The sequence below is a fragment of the Stenella coeruleoalba genome (assembly GCF_951394435.1).
Source record: "Stenella coeruleoalba genome assembly, chromosome: 19".
NCBI lineage: Eukaryota > Metazoa > Chordata > Mammalia > Artiodactyla > Delphinidae > Stenella > Stenella coeruleoalba.
The window spans coordinates 55,574,456-55,602,139 of record NC_137165.1 but is presented as its reverse complement, the minus strand read 5'-3'; the positions used below and the strand labels follow the sequence as shown (position 1 = coordinate 55,602,139).

General features: G+C 57.3%; 1 protein-coding gene across 1 annotated transcript in view; it reads right to left on the bottom strand.

Annotated features, from left to right (window-relative positions):
- Positions 1 to 27,684, bottom strand: part of SDK2 (sidekick cell adhesion molecule 2) — a 263,746-nt gene that overhangs the window by 29,613 nt on the left and 206,449 nt on the right. Inside the window, exons 19-36 of the mRNA XM_079904193.1 lie at positions 21,707 to 21,902; positions 21,409 to 21,507; positions 20,833 to 21,024; positions 19,107 to 19,228; positions 18,265 to 18,374; positions 18,013 to 18,163; positions 15,309 to 15,546; positions 14,417 to 14,532; positions 13,576 to 13,765; positions 11,914 to 12,012; positions 10,807 to 11,001; positions 9,536 to 9,737; positions 8,360 to 8,463; positions 7,779 to 7,849; positions 5,742 to 5,877; positions 4,118 to 4,174; positions 2,690 to 2,791; positions 2,405 to 2,520 (exon numbers count right to left, since the gene is read on the bottom strand). Of these exons, the coding sequence (XP_079760319.1) occupies positions 2,405 to 2,520; positions 2,690 to 2,791; positions 4,118 to 4,174; positions 5,742 to 5,877; positions 7,779 to 7,849; positions 8,360 to 8,463; positions 9,536 to 9,737; positions 10,807 to 11,001; positions 11,914 to 12,012; positions 13,576 to 13,765; positions 14,417 to 14,532; positions 15,309 to 15,546; positions 18,013 to 18,163; positions 18,265 to 18,374; positions 19,107 to 19,228; positions 20,833 to 21,024; positions 21,409 to 21,507; positions 21,707 to 21,902 (2,496 nt within the window). The remainder of the gene's footprint in view (positions 1 to 2,404; positions 2,521 to 2,689; positions 2,792 to 4,117; positions 4,175 to 5,741; positions 5,878 to 7,778; positions 7,850 to 8,359; positions 8,464 to 9,535; positions 9,738 to 10,806; positions 11,002 to 11,913; positions 12,013 to 13,575; positions 13,766 to 14,416; positions 14,533 to 15,308; positions 15,547 to 18,012; positions 18,164 to 18,264; positions 18,375 to 19,106; positions 19,229 to 20,832; positions 21,025 to 21,408; positions 21,508 to 21,706; positions 21,903 to 27,684) is intronic.

Sequence of the window (27,684 nt, the reverse complement as noted above, 5' to 3'; positions counted from 1 at the left end):
TCACTTGTTTTGGTCCCGGGGCTCCGTTTTCAGACTTCTGGTGTTTTGTATGTAGTCTCCGGGCTTTCAGGACCATCTATATGCTGAGGATCCCACCGTTCACACCTCCATCCTGGACCTTCTCCTTTGGACTCCACACCTGTGTGTCCAGCTCCCTCGGGTGTCTCCCCTTGGAAGTCCAACAGACATCTCAAACCAGCTCTCCCTCCGTGCCTCCCCCTCCCACCGTCTCCCCTTTTCCTGCGCTGTAACTGGAAGCTCCGTCATCCAACTGCTTGGAAATCCTTATTGCTTCTCCTTTTCTCACATTCCACGTTCAGTCCATCAGCAAATTCTATCAGCTCCACCCCCTTCAGATGGAAACAAGAGCAGATGCTTCTTACCTGCTACTGCGTGGACTAAACCACCATCATCTGGACGATGCTGCCTCCTCTTCATGTTTTGCATTTTCCCCATTTCAGGCTACTCTCAACGCAACAGCCAGCACAAGCCTTTAAAAACCCGAGTCACCCATGTCCCTCTTCTGTCCCCAAGTCCCTGTGGCTGCCATCTCATTCAGCCAAAGCCCTGAGGATCCCAAGCAATGCGCCCCATCACACTGGGACACGTGGGGCTCTTTGCTGGGCTTTGTACACGCCAAGAACCCAGGGATCTCAGGGCCTTTGCTCGTCTTCCCCCTCCTCCTGGAACGCTCTTCTCCCAGATCCACGTGATTCACGCCCTGTTCGCCTTCATCTTTGGTCACGTGGCAGCTTCTCAGGAAGCGCTCTCCCAACGACCCTATTTAAAATGCCAAACCTGCTCCTGGACCCGTTCCACTTACCACCACCTGGAGGTGCCCTTTGCTTTGCATCACTGGCTTCCTCCCCTACAGTTTAAATAAGCTCAGGTTGTCTCTGCTTTCATCTCAGCACCGAGGACACTGCTAGGCACAAAGTAACTACTCAATAAACACGCATCCCTGAAAGGCCGGATGCGTGGACGTGCCTGTCCCTGCACACGTCACAGCTCATTCTGGTGCAACCACTGGCTGGTGGTGTGAATGTGTGGTTAATGTTAAGGTCAGTGAACGCGGACGTTAATGCAGGTCTGGGAGGTGGCAATTCTGTTTCCCTTGTCAATGTCCATGGTTGGTTATGATGTTTCCCTGAGCACGTGGATGTCTGCTGTGTGATGTCTGGGCAACCACACATTTCCTGGGACCGTCCCTTAACTGGAGACTTCCACACCTCCCCGGTCTGGTGGCTGCCAAACTGTTGCAGGTCCTGCCCGACTCCTTCTTCCCCAGGGCGGCATCTGCTAGTGGCGCAACGTTTAGTTCTCCCAGCTGGCGCTGCGCGGGAGCGCCATCCATCTTCAGAGCATCCTTCGCGAGACGCCTTCCTTCCTCTCTCCCGCCTCCTTCACCCCACACAGAACCAGACTCCTATACCAGATTCTGTCTGAAATGGGGTCTCCACAAGCCGTGGGACCGGGCAAGGCCCTTACGTTTGTGGAAACTCAGTTTCTGCCTGTGGGACGAGGGCTGAGCCGGGGAAGCCGGGAAGCTCCTGGGTGCTCCCACCCTTCCCACCTTGCCACCGCACTAGGCTACTCTCCGGAATAACAAACAACCACCAGGAATCAGAGCGGCGCTGGACAGCGGCACAGGAGGTAGGCCTCAGACGTGGCCACGGGCTGAGCGTCCAAACGAGCAGCACGTGATTATTATTATTACTATTATTGCCGCCTCCTCCAGCGGTTGTGTGCTCAGCGCTGTCTCCCCACCTTTCACAGGGTGACGGCGAGCAGACCTGGAATCTGACTCTCTGCCATCTATCTGCTTTTTCTGTGACCTTGTTGAACCACTAACCTGGGTCTCCGTTTCCTCATCTGTACAATGGGCACAAACATTATAACCTACCAGCTTTACTGGGCTTTCAGGAGGATTAAGGAGCTCTAAGGGGCTTTGCGAAGTCTGGAGACAAATTGAATCCTGCCATAACACAAGATGTTGCCTAAAATCTAGAAATAACTTTAAACAGAAATTACCAACACCTGGCCGGTGGTCCTTTGCTAATTGGCCATTCAGTTTGCATCCATATGGTAACTAGGGTTGGCCAGATAACCACTTTGAGAGGTCTCACGTTGGCATCGGGAGCTGGTGGGCTGGGTGGGGGCTGGGGGGCGTGTACTGCCCAGGGATGATACAAGCTGGGGGGTGTCCTGAATTTCTAGCATCTGAGCGCCGGGGGGGGGGGGGGATGGGCGGAGTCTTGCTCCAGCTGCAGGTGTTTCAGGGGATTGGGTGCAAACAGTCAAGGGATCAGGTGTAGCCCCGGGACCTCACCACTGCTGGGTCACTCCCAACCACCACCCGGCCCTGTGTCCCTCTGAACCTTGCTCTCTGCCGGAGCGCCTGTACCTTGTAGCCCTGGATGTCTCCGTTCTGGCTTTCCGGCGGGGGTGGGTCCCACGTCACATCCAGCTGCGTGGCCGTGGCGCCGTGGACAGCCACGTTGCGGGGCACTGCCGTGGGCACTGGAGGGTGAGAGGGGTGGTGAGTGCGTGAGGGGACCTCAGGGAGGAGGAAGAGGAGGTGGGCTGGGGGCGGGGTGTGGTCCCCCCAGCTCCCGTCTCTCCTCCTACTCGGCTTCCGGGGCGGGGCGTGGGAAAGGTGTGCTGGGGCTGGAAGGGCAGCGGCGCTCACCTGCCTCCCCGACGAAGACCTCGTGTGGGGGGCTGGAGGGCCCCTCGCCCGCAGTGTTGTACACACTCATGCGTATTTCGTAGCGCCGGTGCTTGTTCAGGTCTGGGGGTGAGAGTGGGGGAGGGGAGAGGCACACAGAGGTCACTGGCCCTGCAGTGGACGGGGGCGGCGTGGAGGGGGGCGGCTGCAGGGGGCGCTGTGATGATGCACCCCTGCGAGTCTGGACCCCTGAGTGCAGGTTCAGGAAAGAACAGGTAAGAGGTGGGGCAGCCGACACTGGGGAGAGGGATGCTCTGACTCATCCCTGGGAATCTGGACACAGGGTGACACTGGGTGGCATCCTGGCCAAGTGTGACCACCTTGGGCATTTTTGAGACCGAAAGGTGCACTGTTAACATTTATGCTGGGACAACAGGTGTGAAGCAAAACTGTCCCAGAGGCGCCAGGCCACAGGCCATCCTCCCCTGCCTGTCCTGGACACACTGGCCACTTTAGCTGCTTCAAGTTCCCAGCTTCCCCCCGCCCCCAAGTCTCCAGCAACCAGCTCTTAACGCGGGGGGCAGGGCCCAGCCCTAAAGAGAAAAGGCTCATTGGAGGCGAATCTGGGGCGAAGAAACTCTATGTTCTTGCTCAGTTGGGGTGCTTGGGGGGAGACGCTTAGACGAAGCTGGGACAGGGGAGCAGCTGCAGGAAAACAAGCCCCGACACCCTGGGTGGGAGTTGCCGTCCCTGCTGGGGGGTGGCTGACACGTTCCCCCAGTCTCTTCTGCGTTCCCCTCCACAGCTCCCCCTCCCCAGGTGGAAGCCCTAAGCACCCCGATAGCCCTGGCCCTGCACCCGCGAGGGCTGTCGGTTCAGGAAGGACCGAGAGGCACAATTCAGTCAAACGCGTGCTATTAACGGGAGGCCCCCCTGGTCCAAAGCTCCGGGCCTCGGGGAGAATGTCCTCTGGGACGTTAGGAAAGAGCTAGGGCTCGGGGCACCAGGTGGGGACATTTCCTGGTCCCTGAGGGAAGACGGGGGCTCTGCTCACTCCAGGGTGGGCCTTGGCTTGAAAGACAGAGCTGAGCTGACAAGTGCCTCTGATGGGACGAGACAGAGCGGCAGCAACGTAGACGCCTGCCTGTGGACCCCCGGCCCCTACCGCGCACCTCCTCTCGCCGTACCCCGCCCCCCAGGAGGACGAGGCCTTAGCCATTTCCCTTTCTGTCCTGCACTGATGGACGGTGCCCTGGAGCAGACCTTCCCTGACGACCCCCTGCTTTTCTGTGTATTTCAGGAAAGTCACGCGTGTGCAGGGGGTTCCCCTTCTTCAAGCAGCCTGAGGTGGGCGCACCACTCAGCTGTGGTCAGGCGTCCTCGGAGGCCCCTCTCCCCTCCCCGTGGAAGGCGGGGCCCGTCGGGGAGCCGCCGTGCAGGGGGACTTACTGTCCAGCTCGTACTGCGTGAGGCTGGGCCGGCTCAGGTCCCGCACGGAGTACAAGGCTACGGGGTTGGGGTGGGGTGGAGGGGGCCGGAGGGAGACAGCAGACAGAGGAGGTTAGTACACACACACCCCCGAGCCACACAGACCCCGATGATGGGGGCGGGATGGGAACACGCATGCAGAGGGAAGGGCCCTCCAGATTCCTGAGTGAGGGGCCAGGGTGGGAGCGGGGATGGGGGGGGGAAGAGGCAACTCCCAGGACAGTGCCATCCCGTCCTGGTGTGCACCTGCTGGAGGTCACAGGGCACAGGAGCCCCTGGGAGCCCAGCACCCCCAGATAGGGACAGCTCTGGTCCCTTGTCTAAGGCTGAGTTCCTGCCATGATAGAGTGGTGTCATTAATTTCCTCATATGAACCAGAAACCATTTTACTACCAGGAAATATGACTGTATTATACACAGGCCTATAAAATCACAACGACCAGCACATGTCTGCCAAAAAATAAAACAAAATAACGCAAGCTGCTGTATCAGCTCTTTCTGAGGTTTTCTATTAATTTTCCTTGGCTACGTGTTCCATCATCTTGTCTGTTAATACCTGCTAGGAGACAAGGTGCAGAGGGTTTACGAGAAGGATGGGAGGAAAAATCAAAACGCAGAGGATCTTAAACTGTTCCTGTTCTCCCAGTGTCTCTGGTTTGGTACCACCACCCACCTGGGGACCAAATCCTCCAGACCCCTCCCCGTCCCACCGGCCTCCCTCTCCCCAGCTTGAATCAGTGCGCGTGTGTGTGGTGGGGCTCAGAGCACAACGTCTCCCAAACAGGCCCTCGACTGCATCTCACGCCGGCTGCCCTGGCACCAACCTCATGCTCTTGCCTACGTCACTGTATTCGCCTCTAACTGGGGCCACTGCTTCTGGACCCCATCACCAGCCATGGCCCTCAAGACCCCAAAGTAACCATCCTAACCCAGAAGTACGACGTGTCATTCCTTTGCTTGTGTGTGACTCTCTGGGATTTTTACTTGGCTTCTTGAATTTTTTCCTTCCTGCTGCAGAGGCAGTCTGGATTCCGGGGACCCCAGGGCAGAATGGTCATCTCCCTGAGGAACCAGAGGGGGCCAGACTGCTGCCCTTGGGACATGACCAGGCTTTGCTTTGGGTCCTTCCCACCTCAGGCCCTTTGCACACGCCAGGATCCACCCTCCCCCGCCAACCTCCTCTGGACTGGTTGACCTGGAATCATCCGTCAGTGTCGGCACCACAGCCACCCCCGGGGAAGCCTTTTCTGACACCTGCTTTAGGACCTCCTGGAATATGTGCTTCACAGAGGCCATGCCGACGGTCTTAGATTACCTATAGCAGGGTTTTCTTCTCCAGCGCCTGGCTCCTCCCCCAGCCTGCAAGCTGTCTGAGAGGGCAGGGACCTTGTCTGTCTTGTTCACTGGTGTCCCCCCCGGTGTCTGGAGCATAGAAGGTGCTCAATAAACATGCCCTTGGGGATTGAATGGGATGCGATGAGAGGCACACACAGGGGAGGGCGCCAGGGTTTCGGGTTAGTGTGATTCCAGGATGCTGAGAGCTTCACGCCCCCCCCCGCCCCCGACTCCCTCCACTGTCACTCACAGGTGAGCTCTGCCCACTTGGCCCCCGGGTTGTTGATGCCACGCAGCGTGAAGCCCCTCAGACCCTCGTAGAGCAGCTCCCGGTACCGGATCCGGAAGCCCAGGAGGATGCCGTTGATCTTGTCTTCTGATGGTGGCTGCAGGGAAGGGAGTGGGGGTGGGGCCGGCCGGGCTGGACCATGGCTGGGCATCCCCTTCCCCTCCGCCCCTGCCTCCCTCCCCATCCTGCGTCCTGCAGCCACACAGCAGGCACTGTGTCTTAACTGGGAAAAGGAATCAAAGTGGCATTGAGCATTCTTAATTTACGAAGCATTTCCAACGAGGTTACTCCATCCCTGTAGCATTCCCTGGGAGGCAGGGCAGGGCGGGAAACATCATGCCATCCCCACTGAACAGAGAGGAAAGTGAGGCTCAGAGATGGTGAGGAACTTGCCCAAGGTCACACAGCATCATGGGGGCCCTGAGCATGACTCTGGACGCAGAACCGTCTCAAAGAGTTGTTCCTTGTCTAGAAACTTCCTCACATGATCACGTGCCCTGGCCAGGATTTCCTGGAGTTTCCAGGGAATTAGGGAGAGTCCTCGCCCTGCTTTTCAGCAAGAACGAGGGCGGCGTGTCTTCGTGCGCTGCCCCTCTCTGCCTTGATCGTTTTCCTCTTTGCTTCCTGCTCCCGTCCTCAGACGAGTTGGAGAACAGGCTTCTGGAGAAGGTGGAAACTACTTTATTTATTTACTTTTGGCTGTGTTGGGTCTTCATTGCTACGCACGGGCTTTCTCTAGCTGCGGCGAGTGGGGGCCACTCTTCGTTGCGGTGTGCGGGCTTCTCATTGCGGTGGCTTCTCTTTGTTGTGGAGCACAGGCTCTAGGCGCGCGGGCTCAGTAGTTGTGGCACATGGGCTCAGTAGTTGTGGCTCGCAGGCTCTAGAGCACAGGCTTGGTAGTTGCGGCACACGGGCTTAGTTGCTCCGCGGCATGTGGGATCTTCCCGGACCAGGGATCGAACTCGTGTCCCCTGCATTGGCAGGCGGATTCCTAACCACTGTGCCACCAGGGAAGTCCCAGAAACTACTTATTTATGATGCCTCTTCTAAAAAACCTGCTGAAATGGTTCAGCCTTTTATTAGCTCCTTAACTGTATTCCTGGCTGTAGCTGGTGCCTCCCTGCCCCCTTCATCACGATGGCCCCGACCTGCTCCAGCCTTGGTCGGCTCCCCGCTGCACTAGGTCATTTTCACTTAAGGGACTGTCCTTCTCAGGTGGGGCCTTGAGCTGTGGGAGGGGTCGGGGGGGTCCCTCCTGTTTTCTCTTCAAGGGCTTTCCCTTCAGGGGGGCTGCAGGTGGGCAAAGGTTGGCACCTGCCCCTCTAATCCTGAGAAACGGAGACAGGAGTTCAGGGCTTTGGGGCCTCCGTGGGTGACCCGCTGAGCCCCGGGAGTGGGCTTCAGGGGCTGGCGGGGGTCCTAAAGGCACCCACGGGCAGCTGGGTCTCTGAGATGCGTCCCGGGTCTTCCTCAGGCCGTGAAGGGATGAGCAGGTGGTTGGCGGAGGAGAGGTGGGAGGCTGGTTCTTTGCACCTGGATGATGGGTTCCCGCTCACGGTGACAGGACCGAAGCCCAGTCTGGGCGCAGGTGAGGCAGGCCCGCCTGTGACTGGTCTCTGTCGGGAATCCCTTCCCTCAGAGCGGGGCTGGGGTTCACAGAGACGCTGGAGGCCCCGACAGCCCCCAGCCCTTCTCTGTGCAAGGATTCTGCTGACGTAAGGGCACCGAACTTGGCCCTGCCACCTAGTAGCTGTGTGACCTGGGGCATTCTTGTCACCTCCCCGAGTCTGGGTCCTCGTCCACAGAAGGGTACAGGGTAGGACCGTATCATCTGGAGGTGGAATGAAGGGTGTGCATGTGTACACACGTGTGTGTGCGTGTCTACGCATGTGGGTGCCGTGTTCCAGCCCTGCGGGGGCTATTGTCTTTCTGGTCCCAGCACAGGGTGTGTCTGAGTCCTCGTGGGACACGGGCCCCTCCCCGCCTGCCCGGCCGTACCTGCCATCGGATCAGCACGGAGGTGGTGGTGTGCGGTGTCACCGAGACAATTGTGGGTGCTTCATCAGGGGCTGGGGGGAGAGGCGGACAGGTGAGCTCTGGGGGTGGGTGGGACTTAGGCCCCCTGGGAGCCATGGGACCAGATTCTGCAGACACTGGTCCCGCTTAAGCCCCTCCTCATGCCCACCGCCCCAAGTTCTGTACAACAAAGAGCCAGTGTAAAGTAGGAGAGGGGCCGGGACCTTGACCCCAGCCCAAACCCAAGGGCCCCGATCCCCTCCTCTCTGCACCCAGTGCCACAGGCCTCCCCACTCCCACTGAGGTTTTCTGGGGTCGGCCATGAGCTTTGAGGACAGAGAAGAAACACACGAGGATGCCAGGCCGGCTGTGGGTCCTGAGCCCATGGCAAAGGCCCCTCTGGCCCAAACCTCCTTGGGACTCTGCCTGGGGAGCCAGACCAAGGGCCCAGCAGGCCCAGCGCCCCACCCATCTTTGGAGGCTCCTCCCCCAGGAGAGAATGCCCAGGGCCCAGCAAGTGCCCAGGGGACCAAGAGAAAGAGACCCCAGTGGAGGGCACTGACCGGCCTGCAGGGTGGTCAGTGGTTCCGACTCCTTGCTGAACTCACTGTCCCCAATGTCATTGGTGGCCTTCACTCGGAACTTGTAGGACGTGAAGGGCTTGAGCCTGTGTAGGGGAATCGGGTTTGATGAACAGAGGTGTCCCCTAATGGCCCTGCCCCGCCGTCCCTGCTTCCCATCTCCCCAGGGCAGCCCCAGCAGCTGTGGGTCCATCACACAGACAGGCAACAAGCTCGGGCCAGGCCCTGGGGTGCCCTAGACCAGGCCAGCTCAGGGTGTGGCCTCACCTTGGCCGCAGCTAGATGCCAAAGGTCCCCAAGTGGAAACGTCCACATATCCCCTATCTCAGAGGGGCCTGGAGGTAGGAAAGCTCCAGTAACTTCCCCTCAGAGCTGACACCTCCCCCAGCCCTCTCTTGCATTTAGTGAATTCAGGAAGGGCTGAGGGTCTCAGGAGTTAACCAGCACTTCATCTCGATAAGCCTCATTTCCTCTGCAGGCAAACAGCTTCCTTTCTGATTTATTGAGGGTGGGAGGGGGAGTGAGGAGAAACGTCTTGCTCAAAACTCTCGGTCTCATCAACTGGAATGTTAAAAATACATCCCGGGCTTCCCTGGTGGCGCAGTGATTGAGAGTCCGCCTGCCGATGCAGGGGACACGGGTTCATGCCCTGGTCTGGGAGGATCCCACATGCCGCGGAGCGGCTGCGCCCGTGAGCCATGGCCACTGAGCCTGCGCGTCCGGAGCCTGTGCTCCGCAGCGGGAGAGGCCACAACAGTGAGAGGCCCGCGTACCGCAAAAAAAAAACCAAAAAAAAAAACCCCAAAAAAACCCCACATCCCACTAGCAATTAAGTTGAAGGCAGAACTTTGGAGCGAAGCTCCACTCCCCTATTAGGGATGGAGAGGGAGGCTCCGCCTGGCTGGAGAAATCCAGCTAATGAAGGATGGCGGAGCCTTTCACGGAGGGGGCTTCTAGGCTCCAGAAATAGATAATAAGAGGCAGCCCTAACAAGGCTCCAGAGAGAGTGGGGAGGGAGGTTAGGACAGAGCTGGAGGGGATGAGCGTGGATGCGGAGAGGTCCCGGGGGATGCGGGCTGTGGAAGCGATCTGGGGGTGGGCGGGGTCTGGGCCGGGAGGGGCCGAGCGGAGATGCTGGCGGACACACGGGGGCCTCACCTGTCCACAACGAAGGCGGAGGCGTTGTGGCTCACAGAGGCTGAGTGCAGGGCCCACCTGCCGCTGGGCAGCTCGCGGGTCTGGATGGTGTAGTAGCGCACGGGGGACAGCCCGTCGCTCCCGGGCTCCCAGGACAGGAGCACGCTGCGTGCCTTCACGTTCTCCTGCTGCACCACGGGCTTGCTGGGGGGCTGCGGGCGGTCTGGAGGGGGTGGATCGGGGAGGAGCAGGTGAGGCCACGGCGGAGGTGGGGGTGCACTTTCTCGGCCCCCGGGAGCACTGATGCCCCCCATCCCATCCCATTTCTGCACGCAGGTCCCAACAGTCAGCACCGTGGCTCCTGGCCAGCGACTGTCCCTGGGCTACTCGAGGCCCAGGTGCCTGGGAATCTACACCCCCTGAGGGCAGCCCCAGCACAGGGCTGACAGTGAGGTGGTGTGAACGCCCCAGTTCCTTTGCCCCGGTCTGCACGGTGCTGAGATGGGACCTACGCTGTCCCCAGTGGGGTGGGGCTGAGCCCACATCTCCCTCGGTGGGACTCGGCTTTGTCCCCCGCGAGGGCTTGGCCTCTGCTCACTTCCCCACGCCCCATGGCGGGATTCTTGGTCTCTGCACTCTGGCTCTTGGGTGGATGAGTCTTTATTGCGGGACCTATCCTGTGCGTTGCAGGATGTGTAGCGGCGCCCCGGCCTCTACCCTCTAGATGCCAGGGGCACTTCCATTCCACCTGTGACACCCAGACTCTGCCCAGTATCCCGGGGTGGAGGCAAGGGCACCCTGGCTGAGAAGCACTGTCCTCCTGGTTTTTCCTGGGAACACTGTCTAATAAATCAGGCTCACAGGGATCTGGGGCTCAGGCCTGCTTCTGGGGAACCCAACTTTGGGCGAGAAGCCGGCTCAGGGAGGCAGGGCGACGGCAGCCAGGGCTCTAGGCTGCAGTCCCATCCTCCACCCAACTGGACACGGTCTCCTCTTGAGAAGGAGGGGAGAGAGGAAGGAAGCTGGTCTCACCGGCTCGCCCTTTAGAAAATCTGGGCAGGGCAGGACCCTGGGGAGGGGAACTCCCAGATCAGCTCTGGAAGTCTGCTGGAGCCCTTGCTGACCTTGGCCTCAGAGATTTGAGCCCACTTTCCATTCTGGACCAGGGCAAGAGACTCACAACTAGCCCACTCCCAGCCGTGCACGAGGAGATGGTGTGAGCTCCCGGGCCGGCTGCGGGTGCCCCCCCCCCCGAGGCCCCCCAGGCCTCCCCAGTCCCGGTGGGCAGTCACCTCTCTTCTCCGTGGTCACCACCAAGGCCTCGGCGGCCTCTCCCCAGCCCTTGCGGGTCTGGGCCGTGATGCGGAACAGGTAGACGGACTCTGGCTTGAGGCCGGTGGCCGTGAACTGGCGGGCGCTGGGCACGAGCACCTCCACCGTGGCAGCGTTGGCCGTGGTGGCGTTGAGCCTGTGTGTGATCTGGTAGGCTGCGGGGAAGGAAGGAGACGGGCCGTGGGGAGGTGGGGCTGCGGGAGGCACGAGCAGGTGCTCTATGCAGCGTCTGCAACCCCCAGCCCAGCCCCCGACGAGGCAACTGAGGCTCAGGGAGGCCAGGCCACCTGCCAGGAATTGACCAAGCTGGAATTCCAGCCCAGGTCTTTCTAAGCCCAAACGCCTTCCCCCCACCCCCCAACCCCCAGCCCCATCGACTCTGTCTCCAGAGGCACAGCTTTCACAGGGGGCGGGCGCTGCACGATGCCAGGACTGAGCCCTGGACCGGCACAGGTGGTCCGATCCCCCGTTCTACAGGTGAGGGGCTGAGGCCATGGAGGGAAGCCGACTTGCTCAAGTTCACACAGCTGTTCATTTCAAGCCTGTGAGTCTTCTCGTGTGTGTGTGTGTGTGTGTGTCTGCGTGTGTGTGTGTGTGTGCGTGTGTGTCTGCGTGTGCGTGTGTGTGTCTGCGTGTGTGTGTGTGTTAGCAGGAACCGTGACTACGAAATGATGCTTCCGACCTGTAGCATCCCTCCTGGGTGCCTTAGGCCTCCTTTCCCACCTGTGGGCGCGGCTGCGCTGAGCCAGCCAGTGCGCCCTCACCTGGCTACACTTAGGAACAGCGGCCGAGGGTCACCAGATGGCCAGTCCCCTGGGGACCTGGGTCACGTGGAGGCACAGAGCTGACCAATGGTCCCTGAGACACCTGAGCCTCAACCTTGCCCTCCAGCTGATAATCTTACAGGCTGAGATTTCCAGTAGGAGAAATTAGACTCACAACCATTCTTGAGGAATGTGGACACTTGTCCTGGGCTTAGCCTCTCTCCGGCCAAGACTGAACTGCCTCCTTTACACCTTATACCTCCTTCTTCCTGCAGCCAGGGCCCAGGAAGGGTACAGGCTTACCAAGAATGATGCCGTTGGGGGCGGCGGGGGGCTGCCAGATCAGCCGAACCGATGTGGTCCTCACCTCTGGGAACAGGATGCCCATGGGTGGTCCCGGGACTGGAGGGTAAGAGGAGAAGCAGGGGACACTGCAGCTGCTGCTCAGCCCCTAGACCAGCCCGGCTCCGGCAGAGCAGTACGGCGGGGGGCAGGGGAAGGGGTCACTCTGCTCGCTGAACTTTTGAGGAGTGTGTGTCTGTGCTTGGCACCGTGTCCTCACACAGGACAGGGAGATGCTATCAGTGAGGTTTATGCGTTACTTGGCAGGAACTAGACGGGGCCGAGGCTCCAGCTTTGGGGCAAATGAAAGCGCCAACCCCAAGCACACACCACTCCTCTTTCTGGACCTCACTCTGGAACCTGCGGGCCTGGAGCTCCACCACTCCTCTTTCTGGACCTCACTCTGGGACCCGCGGGCCTGGAGCTCCACCGCTCCTCTTTCTGGACCTCACTCCGGGACCCGCGGGCCTGGAGCTCCACCGCTCCTCTTTCTGGACCTCACTCTGCAACCCGCGGGCCTGGAGCTCCACCGCTCCTCTTTCTGGAACTCACTCTGCAACCCGCGGGCCTGGAGCTCCACCGCTCCTCTTTCTGGACCTCACTCCGGGACCCGCGGGCCTGGAGCTCCACCGCTCCTCTTTCTGGACCTCACTCTGGGACCCGTGGATGCGGAGCTCCCTGCCCAAACAGCCCCAGGCATGCTTCCCTTCTACAGGGGCCCGGAGCCACCCCCCTGAGGGTGTAGACTTGTCCCTCTGGACGGAGGGATGGCCAAGGGGCAGGTGTTTTGGGCAAATGCATGGAAACTGAATGATATGGGCCAGAGGAGATGGGGACGGGGGGAGACAACAGGGTGGCAGAGTCGGGGGATGGCTGGTGGGGCAGCTCTTCCCAGGCTGCCTCGATCTAATTCGGAATGCCAAGAAATCTGAGATTTCTAAACTTGAACTTGGCCTTCCAGGTCATTAGGAGGGTATATCTGTCACGGCAGGAGCGTAGAACATATTTAATTTAACAGATCATTAGCTTCATTTATCACTTTAGAACAGAGACATATGGTGTTTGGGCTTCGCTTTGCACTCTCGTCCCGACCCCACAAGTGTTTTTGGTGAGCAGTATGTGAGGATGTGTGTGGGGAGGAGAAAGGGGGGCAAAGGACCTGTCAGCTCAGCCTCCGATGGGGAGTTTTGCTGCAGAGATGAATGCCTGGAGCCCGGCAGGAGTCACTCATTTGCTAACAGGACCCGTAGGCTTGTGTAAAGGAAAAAATCAAGCCTTTCGCTTGCACAGACCTGGGCTCGGAGAGAGCCTGCCCCAGGTGAACAAGAAATCAAAGCGGGTACAAATCCTCTTTTCTGTTCACCTGTCCCCGAGAGACTGGATCAGATGCCAGTCTGCCCTTGCATTGTCATTTCTTCCTTAGGGATGCGCAGTTTGTAATTAGCATCCCTTGCAGTGGGGTTGGTGGCCCTCAGTGACCTGCTTCCCCCAGCAGAAGCCTGAGGCCACGGTTCCCTTTGGGGCAGAGAGAGACCTCAGAGGGGCGGGGCAGGGCTGGGCAGGGTAGGGGTGGACAAAGCGCAGCTCTCAGCCTTCCCCAGGCTCCCAGGGACGGAAACGTACCGTCATCCAGCGTCCGCTCCAGGATGGCAGGATGGCTGGGGCTGCCGTCCCCGATGCGCGTGAAGGCTAGCACCTGCACCTCGTACAGCACGTATTTGCCCAGGCCTGTGAGCTGGGCGCTGCGTGACGAGTTCCCTTCCACCAGCCAGAACCGGGGCTGGGAGTCTGAGTCCTTCTCCTTATACAGCACCTGTTGGAGCCCAGCGCAGGGGTGAGGGCCTCCGGCCTGGGTCTGGTCCCGCCAGAACCTCTCCTATCTCCTCCCCAGGAGCCAGGTGGGTGAGGATGAGTGGGCGGACCTGGGGCTCCCTGGAAGGGCTTGGTTCCCAGGTTACACAAGCCTAGTGCTCGGGGAGGGAGGGGGACACAAAGATGCAGTCAGCCATGCAGCTGGAAGGTTCCTTAGAGAGCATCCAGCTGGGAAAACAGGCCCAGAGAGGGGGCATGACTTGCCCAAGGTCACACAGCCAGTAGTGGCAGAGCTGGGATGTTAAGCTACGTCTCCTGACTTCCAGGCTGGGGCGGTAGGTGCAGCTTTGGGAGGAATTCTAGAAGATAATGGAAATTGAAGCTGGGCCCATCGGGGCTGAGAGTGAGGCTTGGGGCACCCAGTGTGGCCTCCTGGGGGAGGCAGAGCTGCCCCAAGGACCTCAGGCCTTCATGGGAAGCTTCCCCACCCCCAAGGGAGGACTCCTTGGTTGTCATGGTGACCAGCGGATGCCGCCGGCAGATCCCCCGTGTCCACTGTAGAAGGCAGAGTCCTGGGCCCCAGGGGGTTGCGAGGACAGGGAAGTGGGTGCAGGGGCTCCAGCCCCCTCCCGTGCTTGGATCTGGGACTCACCTTGTAGCCCAGCACCAGCCCGTTGCGGTCGGCCTCTGGGACTTCGCTCCAGCGAACCAGCATGCTGCTGGAGGTGGTGGCCAGCACAGACACGTTGGTGGGGCCCGAGGACGGCACTGGGGGAGAAAGGAGCGGAGAGAAGCAGCTCACGACCCAGAGCGGACCCGACAGTGGAGGGGGTGGAGTGGGGTCTGAGGAAGGAAACGGGGCACGGTCCCCAAATAGCAAATTATTCTGCGACGATGATGCCTTTGGCTCCGGAGTGTCGCAGATGCTGCTTCTGGCTTCAGATCAGCCTCCCCGTTATCCCCCCTCAGACTAACGTTAGGATGAGGCTGCATTTCCTGCGGCGTGGCAGCGAGGGGTGGGGGAGGGGCTAGGGCGGGAAGGCAGCCGTCATTTAAAGGGCGTCAGGAAAAAGCCACAGAGCTACACGCCACGCGCGGCTGGATGAGGGCTGCCTGTAGGCCGGGAGCACACATTCCGTGGGTGTCCCCTTGCCAGGCCCCTACGAGCCGCTGCTGCTTCTGGAATGTTCTGAGAGCTCACCCAACCCGTACCCTCTCCCCACCCCCCCACCTCCATCTTGGGGTCTCACAGGCACTGCTGGGTGTCAGGGTTACAAGTGGGGACACAGAGGCGGGAAGCCCCTCCTGGGAACCTCTGGAAGCAGTGCTGGGAAAATCAGGTTCTGGAAGGCGCGGCCACGCACACACAGGGCGCTCTGCGGGACGCTGAGCACAAGTAGGAAAAGGAGCCCAGGACATTTTCGCACAACAGCTCCAGCCTTTGAGCCCTTAGAAGGCCCTGAGGGCAGAGAGACAAAGGTGGGGGGTATCCCCAGGCCCCAGGGTGGTGAAGCGGGTGGGGTAGCTGGCATGAGGGGCAGTACCTGACTCCCGGGTCCTGCCCAACACCGTCTGGCTCCAGGGCCCGCTCCCGATGGCGTTGAAGGCCTGCACCTGGACGCGGTACTCCGTCCACTCCTCCAGGTCTTCGATGGTGTACTCCCGTTCCACGCGGTCCTGGACCACGTGGCTCAGTGTCTTGCCGTGGCCGTCCGCCCGGCTGTACTTGATCTTGTAGCCCACCGACTCGGGGTTCCCGTTGTATTCCATCTCTGGGAGAGGCTGCGGGAGGGCAGGGTGGGAAAAGCAGCTGTGAGGCCAGGCCCACCTAGCGTATGGAAGAACTGCCTGGCTCGTGCTGCCTCTTCCAGGCAGCCTTCGGGATTACCCAGCCCACTGTCCAGCCTGTCAGCACCCATGTGAGGCGCTCTCACCCCTGGGTGTGGCTTAGTTGTGTAACTCTGTGCTTCTGACAGTCCCACCATCTCCCTGTCTCTCTACCCTGGGCTCAGAGGAGAGGCGGCATCCACTCTTCATTGTGCAGGTGACAAATTTATGACCCTGCCAGGGGCGGTGGCCCTGGTGAAGAGGCATAAAGGCTGTCTGTCCCACACTCAGCACCTGTGGCAGTGGCTGTCTCTGCCACTTAACTCCCTCACTCAGCCTGCCAACATACACGTATGTAACTGCCTACGGCACGCCCGGTCTCAGGTTGTGTCTGCCCTTGGAGAAGCAGGCGTGTGAAGGCAGCACCTCAGGCATGGGCGGAGCTCCAGCCACTGTCAGGAGGTCCTTCCATCCAGCACACCTCCGTCTCTCCCGCTGCAGTTTCAGCCTCCTTCTTTTTGTTTGAGTCTCAGTGAAGAGAAAAAAGACAGCTTCATCTCCTGAGCCTATGATTAGGCTGGTGGGGCTGTGGTCACCGGCTCAAGGTCATGCGGATGAACTTGGGCAGTGCTGATAAGCGGTGGAGGTCTTTGTACACTGGGGGCAGCCTGGGATCTGAAGCAGGCGCGAGCTGAGGGCCCAGCCTTCAGATTCTCCTCTGAAGGTGACAGGGCTGGAGCTGGGGCATCCTCAGCCCTCACCTGCCCGCATTCTGCTTCCCCAGAGGCTCCGACGAGCCCGTGATCCGCAGGCCCTGCACGTCCTGACCTGCTTTCTCTGGCTGCTCGGCCTCTGCCTCACCGCCTACGTCCCCCGTCCCTCCTGCCAGCCCCCGCTCCTACAGACACTCAGTGAAGCAGACTAGAGACCATTAAGACAGCAATCAACGGGCCTGAGAGCTTGAGATGGGCCTCGAGCACATGCCCTCCTACCTGCTAAGGAAAGGCAGCGGGCCATGCGCCATTAGGTGGGACCGGAGGGGCCCAGGGCCCCGCACAGTGCAACCCCTGCCTTTTATTCCCCCTCCAGCTCCCACCCTACGTACCAGACTTTTTAGCCTTTTAGTATTTGGAAACCTTAAAGTGAGATGCAGAAGGGACGTGGGGAGCAGCCTGGAGGGGAGCAGAGCTGAGGTGAGAAGCGGGGGGTCGGCGAGGGGCGAACTGGGCCTGACAGCTCTGCCTGCTGCTGGTCCCAGCCGCCTGGGAGGGCCGTCGTCATTCATAACGAGCGCTCGTCTGGGCTGATGGCCATTAGCGCCTCCATCAGGCGTGTCCGGGCAAGCGAAAGGCAGCAATGACTTTCTGGTAAATCCCAGCCCACAGCTCGGGGTTTTGCAAGTTGAGTTTGTGGCAACTAGTAAGACATCTTTAGTGGAAGCAAAAAAGAGTTGCATGGCCGGAGGGGCCTGGTGAAGTGGAGGCAGGCAGCTCCCCCTCAAGCTATCATTCCTGGGTTCTCTAAGGAGCCGGGCTGTTCGGTGCTGGCCCCATGTCTGCTTGTCTAGGAATTCCTCTTGGGTTGCTGCTTTGCGGCGACCGCGCCGGGAAACGCGGTTCCAGGCGATGTCCTGGGGGAGAAATGCTCTCTCCTGTTCCCCAGAAGATGGGCTGGCTCAGGGGTTAGGGCGGCGGATTTTGGGGGCCAGACTCCCCGGGTTGGGATCCCGAGCCCTGCTGTTAACTAGGGGGTGTGTATGGGGGGGTCTTGGGCCAGTTATTCCACCCCTCTCTGCCTCAGTTTCCTCATCTGTAAAGTGGGGGCCAGGATCACTGTCACAGGCTCGTGGAGAGGGTTCAAGGTCCAACTCTGACAGCACTCAGAACCCAGCTTGGCAGGAGGAGAAGCCCTCTGCACGGATTACTCACTCGTGCAGGGTCACCGGGGTAATGACCCTCGATGTGGAACCCTGATCTGTGGGGACAGAGCCTAATGCCTCCCCGACCCCCCCTCAACCTGAGAAGCAACCCCTCCCTCTCTGACTTGGTGGGTGAGACAACTTACATCCGAAGCCCAGAACCACCCCGGGAGCTGTGTGACTGTGGGTGAATTCCTAACCTCTCGGAGCCTGTTTTCTTAGCTGTAAATTGGGAGAGTACCATGTCCTTTGCAGGATTACTGGGAGGATTAAATGGAAGAAAAATAATGTAAAATGCTTGGCGTGTGGCAATACTCAATGAACAGTATTTTCGAGCTTTTTTTCCCGTGGGGCGTTTGTTCATTGGACTAAGACTGATGCTCAGAACAGAGGAGGGGCCTGGAGGGAATCCCGTGGACGCTTGCTTTGAGGCAGTGACACCTCTGCAGGGTGCTGAGGCCCGAGGAGACGTCCCACCCCCGCCGCCCTCGCGGGAGCCTCACCACCCAGCGGAGCCACAGGCTGGTCTCACTCGCCGTGCGCAGCGTCACGTTGGCCGGGGCCATGTCAGGGGGCGCCTGGAGGGTCTGGATCTTTCTGGAAGGCTGGCTGGGTGGGCTAGTGCCCACGATATTCACCTGGCGCATGCGGAAGCTGAGATGGGCGGAGACGGGTGAGCAAAATGGTGAGGGCAGGACCCCAGGGCCAAAGCCCGTCCCAGGCCGGGCAGCCCCCGCCCCTTCCTAACCCATTACCTGTAGTAGGTGAAGGGGTTCAGGTCGGGCACCTCCATGGACCGGGCGTCGGGCTCGTTGGGGAGCTGGTGAATCAGCAGCCACTCCTCTCCCTCCCCGACCACGCCCACCTGAAAATGGAGACACCCTTAGACCTGGCCAGCCTGCCGGGCTGAGATGCTCTGAGCCCCAGCTCCCGGGAGGTGTAGCCCGGCCCAGGGAAGGTCTTGACACAAACCCCAGGGCTCACCCGGAGGGCACCACAGGGGGCCCCCATCTTTCCAGGCCCTTAAACAAGACTTCAAGTGGGACCCCGAGCCCTCCTGCATCAGAAGCTCACGGGATGCTTATATAAACCCACTCCTGGGCGCTGCCCTTGACCCAGCCAATCAGAACCCCCGGGGGTGGTGCCCAGGCGCCTGCATATCTATCAGCAGTAAGTTCCCAGGTGATTCTCCCCAACACCCTGGCACGCTTCTTAAAACCCCAGCTAAATCAAAATCAGAATTTCTGGGGGTGGGACCCAGGTGCTGGAACTTCTGAACACTCCCCTGGTGCAGGCAAAGGTGAGACCCATGGGTGTAAAGGGCTGCAGGAAGCAGCTGGTTATTTCTCTAGGCTAGCCAGTCACCACCCTGACCAGAGGAGGGTGTGTGTGTGTGTGTGTGTGTGTGTGTGTGTGTGTACGCAGGTGAGGTGCAGGTGGAACTGTGGGCATTTCTGGTGTATCTGACTTTCTGATAGTTGCATGTGAAACTCACACAGATTGAAACACACATGTGATTTGCTCTCAAGAGCAGGCGTGCGGCCAAGGCCGGGGAGCAGGCTGCCCAGGCTGTAGGGCTCTCCTCCGGCAGCTTTACCTGGGCCTCCACCAGCCAGCGGGAGATGGAGGTCTTCCCATCATAACCTGGCCTGAACTGCAAGGTCACGGAGCGGGGGCCGATGTTGGAAATGCCCAGGTTGGTGGGGGCTCCTGGGAGTTCTGGAAAAGGAAAACAGGGCAGGAAAGGAGTGAGAAGAAGGTCCTTCCACCCCCCCACAGGACTCTCCAGGCACGGGGTGGAGGGGGGGGGGCTGTGTGTCACAATTTCCTAGACACCTCGGAGTAGGAGCATGGCCGAGGCCTCAACCCACAATACGGCCTTCGGCCCTGCATCTAAGGCTCACTGTGTTCAGACCAGGGACCGAGGTAGGCTCGGGGCTGAGAGAACCCCCAGGGCCAGGAAACGGGGGCTGGGCTTCCTGAATGAATTCTCTCCATCTACACACAACCCATTACAGCCCTCCCAAACCAATAATGGCTGAGGGAGGTCAGAAGGAGGGGTGAGGACGGGAGGAAGCCCCTGTATTCTTTTTTTTTTTTAATTATTAACTTTATTTAGTTTTTGGCTGCGTTGGGTCTTCGTTGCTGCACACGGGCTTTCTCTAGTTGCAGCGAGCGGGGGCTACTCCTCGTTGAGGTGCATGGGCTTCTCACTGCGGTGGCTTCTCTCGTGGAGCACGGGCTCTAGGCACACGGGCTCAGTAGTTGTGGCTCGCGGGCTCTAGAGCGCAGGCTCAGTAGTTGTGGCGCACGGGCTTAGTTGCTCCATGGCATGTGGGATCTTCTAGGACCAGGGCTCGAACTCGTGTCCCCTGCATTGGCAGGCAGATTCTTAACCGCTACACCACCAGGGAATTCCCAAAGTCCCTGTATTCTGACCAGGAACCTTGGGGTTCAGGGTGAACAGAGAGAGAACAGATTCTGGGGTCGGACTGTCTGAGTTGAAATCCAACTCCACTGCTTCTGATGCTGTGTGCCTTTGGGCAAGTTACCTAACCTTTCTGTGCCGCAGTCTCTTCCTCGGTAAAATGGAGATGATAATAACATTGCCTACCTCAGGGTTGTTGGGAGGGCTAAGTGCACGGATGCACTGAGCTCTGGGCCAGGTGAGCACTACAGAGTATCACTTGGGGTCAATTGAAGCTCAGGTATCTCAACCACCTCGGTGGGCAGGTCGAGGGATTCTGGCCGCATCGCACAAGCACAGACTTACAGACCCAGACAGGACCACATGGCTACCCAGTGTGTCTCTCCATAGACACAGATGGGGAAACTGAGGCACGGGGGGGACGCTTGACTTGCTCAGGGTCACAGAGCCTGGCAGAAGCGCGATGGGGGCCAAAGCTTGCTGTTTACACCGGGGGTGAGGTTATTCTCACCCTGCTCTATCCCCTTCCCAACCAACATTTCCACTGGTTGGAATTTGTTTGGACCTTTTGGGCGACAGTGAGAATTCTTCCCCTGAATCATAGATACCGCTGCTTGATGCAGAGCCTGGAGCAGAGGGAGGGGGCAGTGGCGGAAGGAGGCAAGGGTGGGGTTCTGCGGGGGCCCGGGCTCCCCGAGAGTCAGAGGAGGAAGCGGCAGCAGCCCACACGGCCTCACCATCACGAGGATGCAGCCGGCCCTGGGAGGACCCGGGAACCCCAGACTCCAGGGAGGGGAGAGCTGTGTGGGAAGAAGCCAATCTTCCTGAAGAAGGGGCCTCCTCCCGAACAGGAGAACAAGAGGCCAGGAGCCCAGCGCTGGAGGCAGGAACCCACCTGGAGGCACCCCGGAGGAGATGGTTGAGGCAGACACCTGGCCCTGGCCCTTGGCGGTCATGGCGGCCACCTCGATGGTGTAGGTGGTGAGCGCGGTGAGGCCCGTGACGCGGTACTCCAGGGTGACGTTGGGCAGGTAGTGTGTCACGCGGGTGTTGGTCCGGTTATACTCCTCCCAGGAGATCCGATATCCTGGGGAGAGGCCCCAGTGTGGTGTGAGCTTGGCTGGGACCTTAACCTTCTGCCCTGCTTCTCACTTCCTTACTAGTCTGGCAGTTAGACACGCATTGGAAGGAGGGGGCCGAGGGAGGTGGGAGCATCGTGCCTGGGGCCCCGGGTGTAACCTGGGTGGGTGCCCCTCGTTGGGTGTGGATTGCAGGAGGGAGGGTGGGTCACTGCGGCTGAAGATCTGGGATGCGGCTCAGAGCACAGGGGCTGAGAGCCTCCCATGAGTCCTTTCTAAGAAAGAGTGGCCTCCTGGGAAGCTCTGGATGACACTAGGTCGAAGGGAGGGGCATGGACGGGCGGGCCTTTGCCGCCCGTCTCACCCCGGGGCAGCGATGCCGTGGCGCCTACCTGTGAGAATGCCGTTCTTCTCCCCTGGTTCTTGCCAGCTGACCTTCAGCGAGGTGTCCAGGATTTCAGTGAAGCTCAGGTGTCCCACGGGCCCTGGCACTGTACCCAAAAGGGTCCCCCACCCACCCCATGCCAGTTAGAGCCGGAGAGAGACCACCGTCCTCAAGACAGCCCGTGGGGCTCCAGGGGTGACGCCCGGCTCGAAGACAAGAGCAGGGCCGTCCTGGGCCTGGAGCGCTCAGCCTGGCCCGTGGAGGGGGGTGGGGGCAGAGGGAGCCAGGGTTAGGGCGCTGCCTACCGTCCTCGTGGGTGCGCGCCAGCTGCGGGGTGCTGCGAGGCCCGTCGCCGGGGGTGGTGAAGCACAGCACCGAGGTGAAGTACTCAGTGAACTTCTTCAGGCCCGACACAAAGCCCACGTGGATGCTGTCTTGAAAGTTGGGCCGGGCGGTCACCATGGTAACCTCCTCTTCCTGCTCTGGCTCCCAGGCCATCAGCTGCGGAGAGGGCAGCCACTCAAGCAGGGCGGCAGCGAGCACGCGCCAGCAGAGGCCCAGCGCTTTCCCACAGGCTGGGCCAACGGACAGAGAGTGTCCGGGAGCCCAGCTTTCCTAGGGTCCCTCCTCCCAGGGAGGGGAGGCCGGGCGGATACCCACAGGCCACTGGAGCATCTGTCCTCTGGGAGCTCACTTTGGTGTGCTGCTCCATTTGCTGAGTGATTTACTCTAAGCAAGGTACTGGGCAGGGTGGTTTCAGTGAGTCGTCTCCCACTCGATTCCCACAGCAACCCCACAGGGAGGTACTTGACCAAGACTGGCTACATAATTTGCAGGTCCAGTGCAAAATGCAAATGGAGGCCCCCTTGTTCAAAAATTACGAAGAATTTCCAGAGACAGCAGCAGAGCATGTAACTGAACGTGGGGTCCTTCTGAGCGTGGAGCCCTGAACCCCCACACAGGCATGAAGCCAGTCTTGCTTTTTACAGATGACGAAACGGGCTCAGAAAGGCTAAGTGACTTACAATATATCACACAGCTCCTGGGTAGCTAAGGGTCTTTGCTTCTACACCTGGGCTCCCATGCCTCTCTCTGCCTGGGCCGGGGCAGTGCCTCCTAAGAACTCCAGTATGTAGATAACTCTCTCTTTTAAACTTGTTCCAAGTTGGGATTTCAACTGTAACCATCCTCTAGAGGTGGAGCATTGGCAAGAAAACCCCGTCTGGAAATTCAGCATCACTTTTCCTCTAATCTCCACTCTACATATCCCAGCCATAATTGCATAAACTCCCCACCTCCCCTTCCTTCCTCTTTTATTAAAAATTGAAGAATAAAGTTGATTTACAATGTTGTGTTAACTTCTGCAAAGTAATTCATTTATACATCCTTTTTTTATTATTATTTTTTTTTGCGGTTCGCGGGCCTCTCACCATTGTGGCCTCTCCCGTTGCGGAGCACAGGCTCTGGACGCGCAGGCTCAGCGGCCATGGCTCACGGGCCCACCCGCTCCGCGGCATGTGGGATCTTCCCGGACCGGGACACGAACCCATGTCCCCTGCATCGGCAGGCGGACTCTCAACCACTGCGCCACCAGGGAAGCCCTATACATTCTTTTTTTTTTAATATTCTTTTCCATATGGTTTATCACAGGATAGTGAATATAGTTCCCTGTGCTATACAGTAGGACCTTGTTGTTTATCCATCCTATATATAATACTTTAGCATTAAATACAGCATCTGCTATGTTAGCATCTGCTAACCCCAAACTCCCAATCCATCCTTCCCCCAGCCCTCTCCCCCTTGGCAACCACAAGTCTGTTCTCTGTGAGTCTGTTTCGTAGACAACTTCATTTGTGTCGTATTTTAGATTTCACATATGAGTGACATCGCGTGGTGTTTGTCTTTCTCTGTCTGACTCAGTTCACTTAGCAGGAACATCTCTAGTTGCATCCGTGTTGCTGCACGTTCCTGCTGCTTCTTGACCTCCCGCCCCACACTCCTATTTTCTGGGCCCTTTGTCTGTCTCTAACAATGACAGCTGGTCTCACAGATTTCCTCAATTATTTCAAATTGATTAAATAGCAATTAATGGTGAAAAGGTATGCTGGATGAATTTTAATAAGCCTGGGTATTTATAGACATAAAACAATACCACGCCAATGTCTCTTGATTAACTCAGACCCATGACAATGCTTCATCTCCTCCTTTTCATGGCCGTGTGTTTATAAAACATGTTTGGAAATTTAATTGGTATTGTGAAAAGATAGCCTATAGCAAGTTAATTAGATACCAATTAGACCCTAAAAATACTAATCAGAAACACTAAGTGGTATTTAATACGTAGGTTAAATACCATCCTTATTGCGGTTATCTTGTTTCATAGCAATTCAATTGCTGAACTTTGCTGGAGTAGATTAAGAAACAAGCTTGATGTTTTAATATACTTTAATCAATGTAATTGCGAATTAATTACACCATTAGAATTGTGTGGTGCATTCTCCAGTAAGTGCAAAATCTGGGTAAATATTATTTTTTCGGGTTTAGGCCAATTGTGATCACTACTATTTAAAAAAATAAGGGACAAAGAATGTCTTGACAGGTGCCTTAAAGCACATTCACAGGGAATTGTCTTCAGATATGACAAAGAAGATGGGGACAGGGTGATGGTAGTGCGGTTGGGTGGAGTCATGACCACAGCAGCATCCTCCAGGTCCAGGCCCAGAGCCCAAGACGGAGGCAGGACAGGGGTTGCTTCAAAACATTTACTCTGGGATGTGAACCACGTGTCCTGTAGCTGCATCCAAAGAGGAGGAGGCTAAGGGGTTAAGAGGCCTCTCCCTCAGGTCCAGGAAGACAATAGAATTGTCTTCTGCACCTCTATTGCTTCCAAGGGGCTGGGCTCTGGGCAGCCATGGGGTGGAGGCTGTGCTCCACACACACACTGGGCTCTGGTCCCATGAGCCCTTCCTGTGTGCCTGGCACTGGGTTAAGCCCATCACGGACCAGTCCCGTTTCACCATCACGATGAGGATGACATGCGAATCACTGTCCTGTGCTGCTACAAAAAGGAAACCAAGGCTCAGGAAGGTTGAGGACTGGTCAGTGCACAGGGGACCACCTGGATCTGGCTTCAGATTTGTGGACCTGAGACCTTAGACGCAGCCCTCTATCTGCCGAGGTACACACAGCTCCCAGGTGAGGGCTGGGGGCTCTCCACGCCTGCTCTTGTTACCGGGGGTCAGCGCTGATTGACTTCCTCAGGTCCTTGGTCTTGGATTCTAAGCAGACTGGGCTGCCCTGAGCATGGCTGGGGTGTGTGGGTGAGTGTGCTTGTGGGGGGACTTCAGATCTAGATGGTGGGACAGGCAACTCCAGCTTAGACAGCAGAGGCCCAGGGGGTCACCCCTGTAACTGAAAGGTGTGTGTGTGTGTGTGTGTGTGTGTGTGTGTGTGTGTGTGTGTGATGGTGGGGGGGCCAGGGTGCAGAATGTGCAGCCAAAGCCGAGAGAAAGGACGACAGAGCACAGCTTTGCCATTTACTGTGTGACCCTGGGAAAATCACTCAACCTCTCTGAGCCTCAGGCTATTACAGGAGCCGGTATTAGCTACCTCAATGGTTGTGGGGAAAAGGGCTGAACTGACGTGCCTCCTGTTTCTGATGGAGGCAGTACCTCGCGGGCTCGAGAGTCTAGGAGAGTATAACCTGCTAGATTCTGGAGTTAAAAACAAGTAGGGGAAATTCTCTTTTGCACCCTCCCTTTGTCTTTCCCTCTACTTTTCTATCTCTTTTGCACGGATTCGCACAAAACATCCTGGAAGGATATGTAAGAAATTAACAACGGTGGTTCCCTGGAGTGTGGAGAATTTCAAGGTTGGGTGGGATAGAACCAGGCAGATGAGGGACTGGGCTGGCATGGCGTGAGATGGAGGATGTCTGCCTGCTACAAGTTTATCTTTTTACATTTGTTGGTTTTTGAATCGTGTAACTATATTCCCAGTTAAAAATTAAATTAAAAAATTAAAAAAATAACGGGGGCGGTTTGGCAATAGCAGCAAAATTATGCACATTTACCTTTTGACCCAGCAATCTCATTTCTAAGAGTCTGTTTCAGAGTTATATGTGACAGTACAAAAAAATGTAGGCACAAAACTATTCACTGCAGAAATCTTTGTTATAGTAAAAGACTGGAAACAACCAAAATGTCATCACTAGGGAGCTGGCTGACTAAACAATGGGAGATCCACATAATGGAACACGATACAGATTTTTTAAAAAGGGACAAGGAATATCTCTATATACTCTTACAGAGAGACCTCCAGGATACAATGTAAATAAAAAAGCAAAATGGAGAATGTATGTGGAGTACACTGTCATTTATCTAAGAAGGCGACGGTACATATTTATACATGCATAGCTTTTGTTTATGTTAAAGACATGGAAGGGAAAACCGAACCAAACCAACAAACAAAAAGAAATCACTTCTCTTGGGAAGGAGGAGGACCAGAATTCAGGCTGATTTTTTTCTGAATTAACTTTGCTTTGTAGATTTAACTTTGGAACCACGTAAATATGCTACATAATTATAGAATAAAATTAAATAAAAAAAATCAATCCCTAAAAATCGAAACCCAAATGAAACAAATGAACCTCACTGTATATTGAACTGTAGCAAAATTACACAGAAAGAAACCACTTCAGAGACTTTGCAGCACAGAAAGGGGGGGACTGTATCCCTGGTGGGATACCTCCTGAGAAGTACAGATAATCTGAAACTATTTTCAGTAATCACAGTGTTGATATTGCTGTTCTGAAACTGTCGTGGGTATTTGTGGGATCAAGTAGTGAGTAATTCTGTTGCTGTGGAAGAAACTAGGTTTTCAGAATGGACAAAAGAGAGACAAAAGACCAATGAGATTATTTTTAAAATGTTAGAGTCCTGAAATTGAATTGGAAGTATCAGTATGTGTTTTATCTTTAAAAAAAGTATTTCTGAGTTGTCCATTCACAGGGCCTTGAAACAACAACCAATGCTAGAACCAGGAGCAGCCCCAGTGCCCAGATTTTGGTATCTAACTATCATTAAAAGAAACAAGGGGGCTTCCCTGGGGGCGCAGTGGTTAGGAGTCCGCCTGCCGATGCAGGGGACGCAGGTTCGTGCCCCGGTCTGGGAGGATCCCACGTGCCGTGGAGCGGCTGGGCCCGAGAGCCATGGCCGCTGAGCCTGCGCGTCCGGAGCCTGTGCTCCGCAAGGGGAGAGGCCACGATAGTGAGAGGCCCACGCACCGCAAAAAAAAAAAAAAAAAAAAAAAAAGAAACAAGGGCTCCTTGATGACATGGCTGATCCCAGGCACAGGGCAGGAAAAGGAGCTACCTTGGGCCACCCTGTCATACCAGATAGCAAGGAACCTATCAAAGACTCCTGGGGCAGGCTTCCCTGGCGGCGCAGTAGTTGAGAATCTGCCTGCCAATGCAGGGGACACGGGTTCAAGCCCTGGTCTGGGAAGATCCCACATGCCACGGAGCAACTGGGCCCGTGAGCCATGGCCACTGAGCCTGCGCGTCTGGAACCTGTGCTCCGCAACAAGAGAGGCCGTGACAATGAGAGGCCTGTGCACCGCGATGAAGAGTGGTCCCCGGGCTTCCCTGGTGGCGCAGTAGTTGAGAGTCCGCCTGCCAATGCAGGGTACACGGGTTCAAGCCCTGGTCTGGGAAGATCCCACATACCGCGGAGCGGCTGGGCCCCATGAGCCATGGCCGCTGAGCCTGCGCGTCCGGAGCCTGTGCTCCGTAACAGGAGAGGCCACAGCAGTGAGAGGCCCGTGTACAGCAAAAAAAAAAGAGTGGCCCCCGCACGCCACAACTAGAGAAAGCCCTCGCACAGAAACGAAGACCCAACACAGCCAAAAATAAATAAATAAATAAAATTTAAAAAAAAGAATTAAAAAAAAAAGACTCCTGGGGCCACATCAAAAGGACTCACCAACTTGGAAGAGGTGGGTGATGGGTCAATTTGGTATCAATGAGAGTAATAATGGCAGTGGATTGAAACATATCAGACGTATTAAAAATCCTTAAGGACATAATAATACTAACAAAAACAAAACAAAAAGATGCCTCCCTCTGCCCCCATCCAAACTCATCTGTCACCTTAGAAGATGCTATGGAACCAATTCACTATTCTGAAAATTGTTAAGTCATGGAAGAGAACTGAGCATTTACCATGCTTTTCCTAGACGAACTAAACCTTCAGGTAACCAAAAAGTTGTTAACGGAAAAATTCTT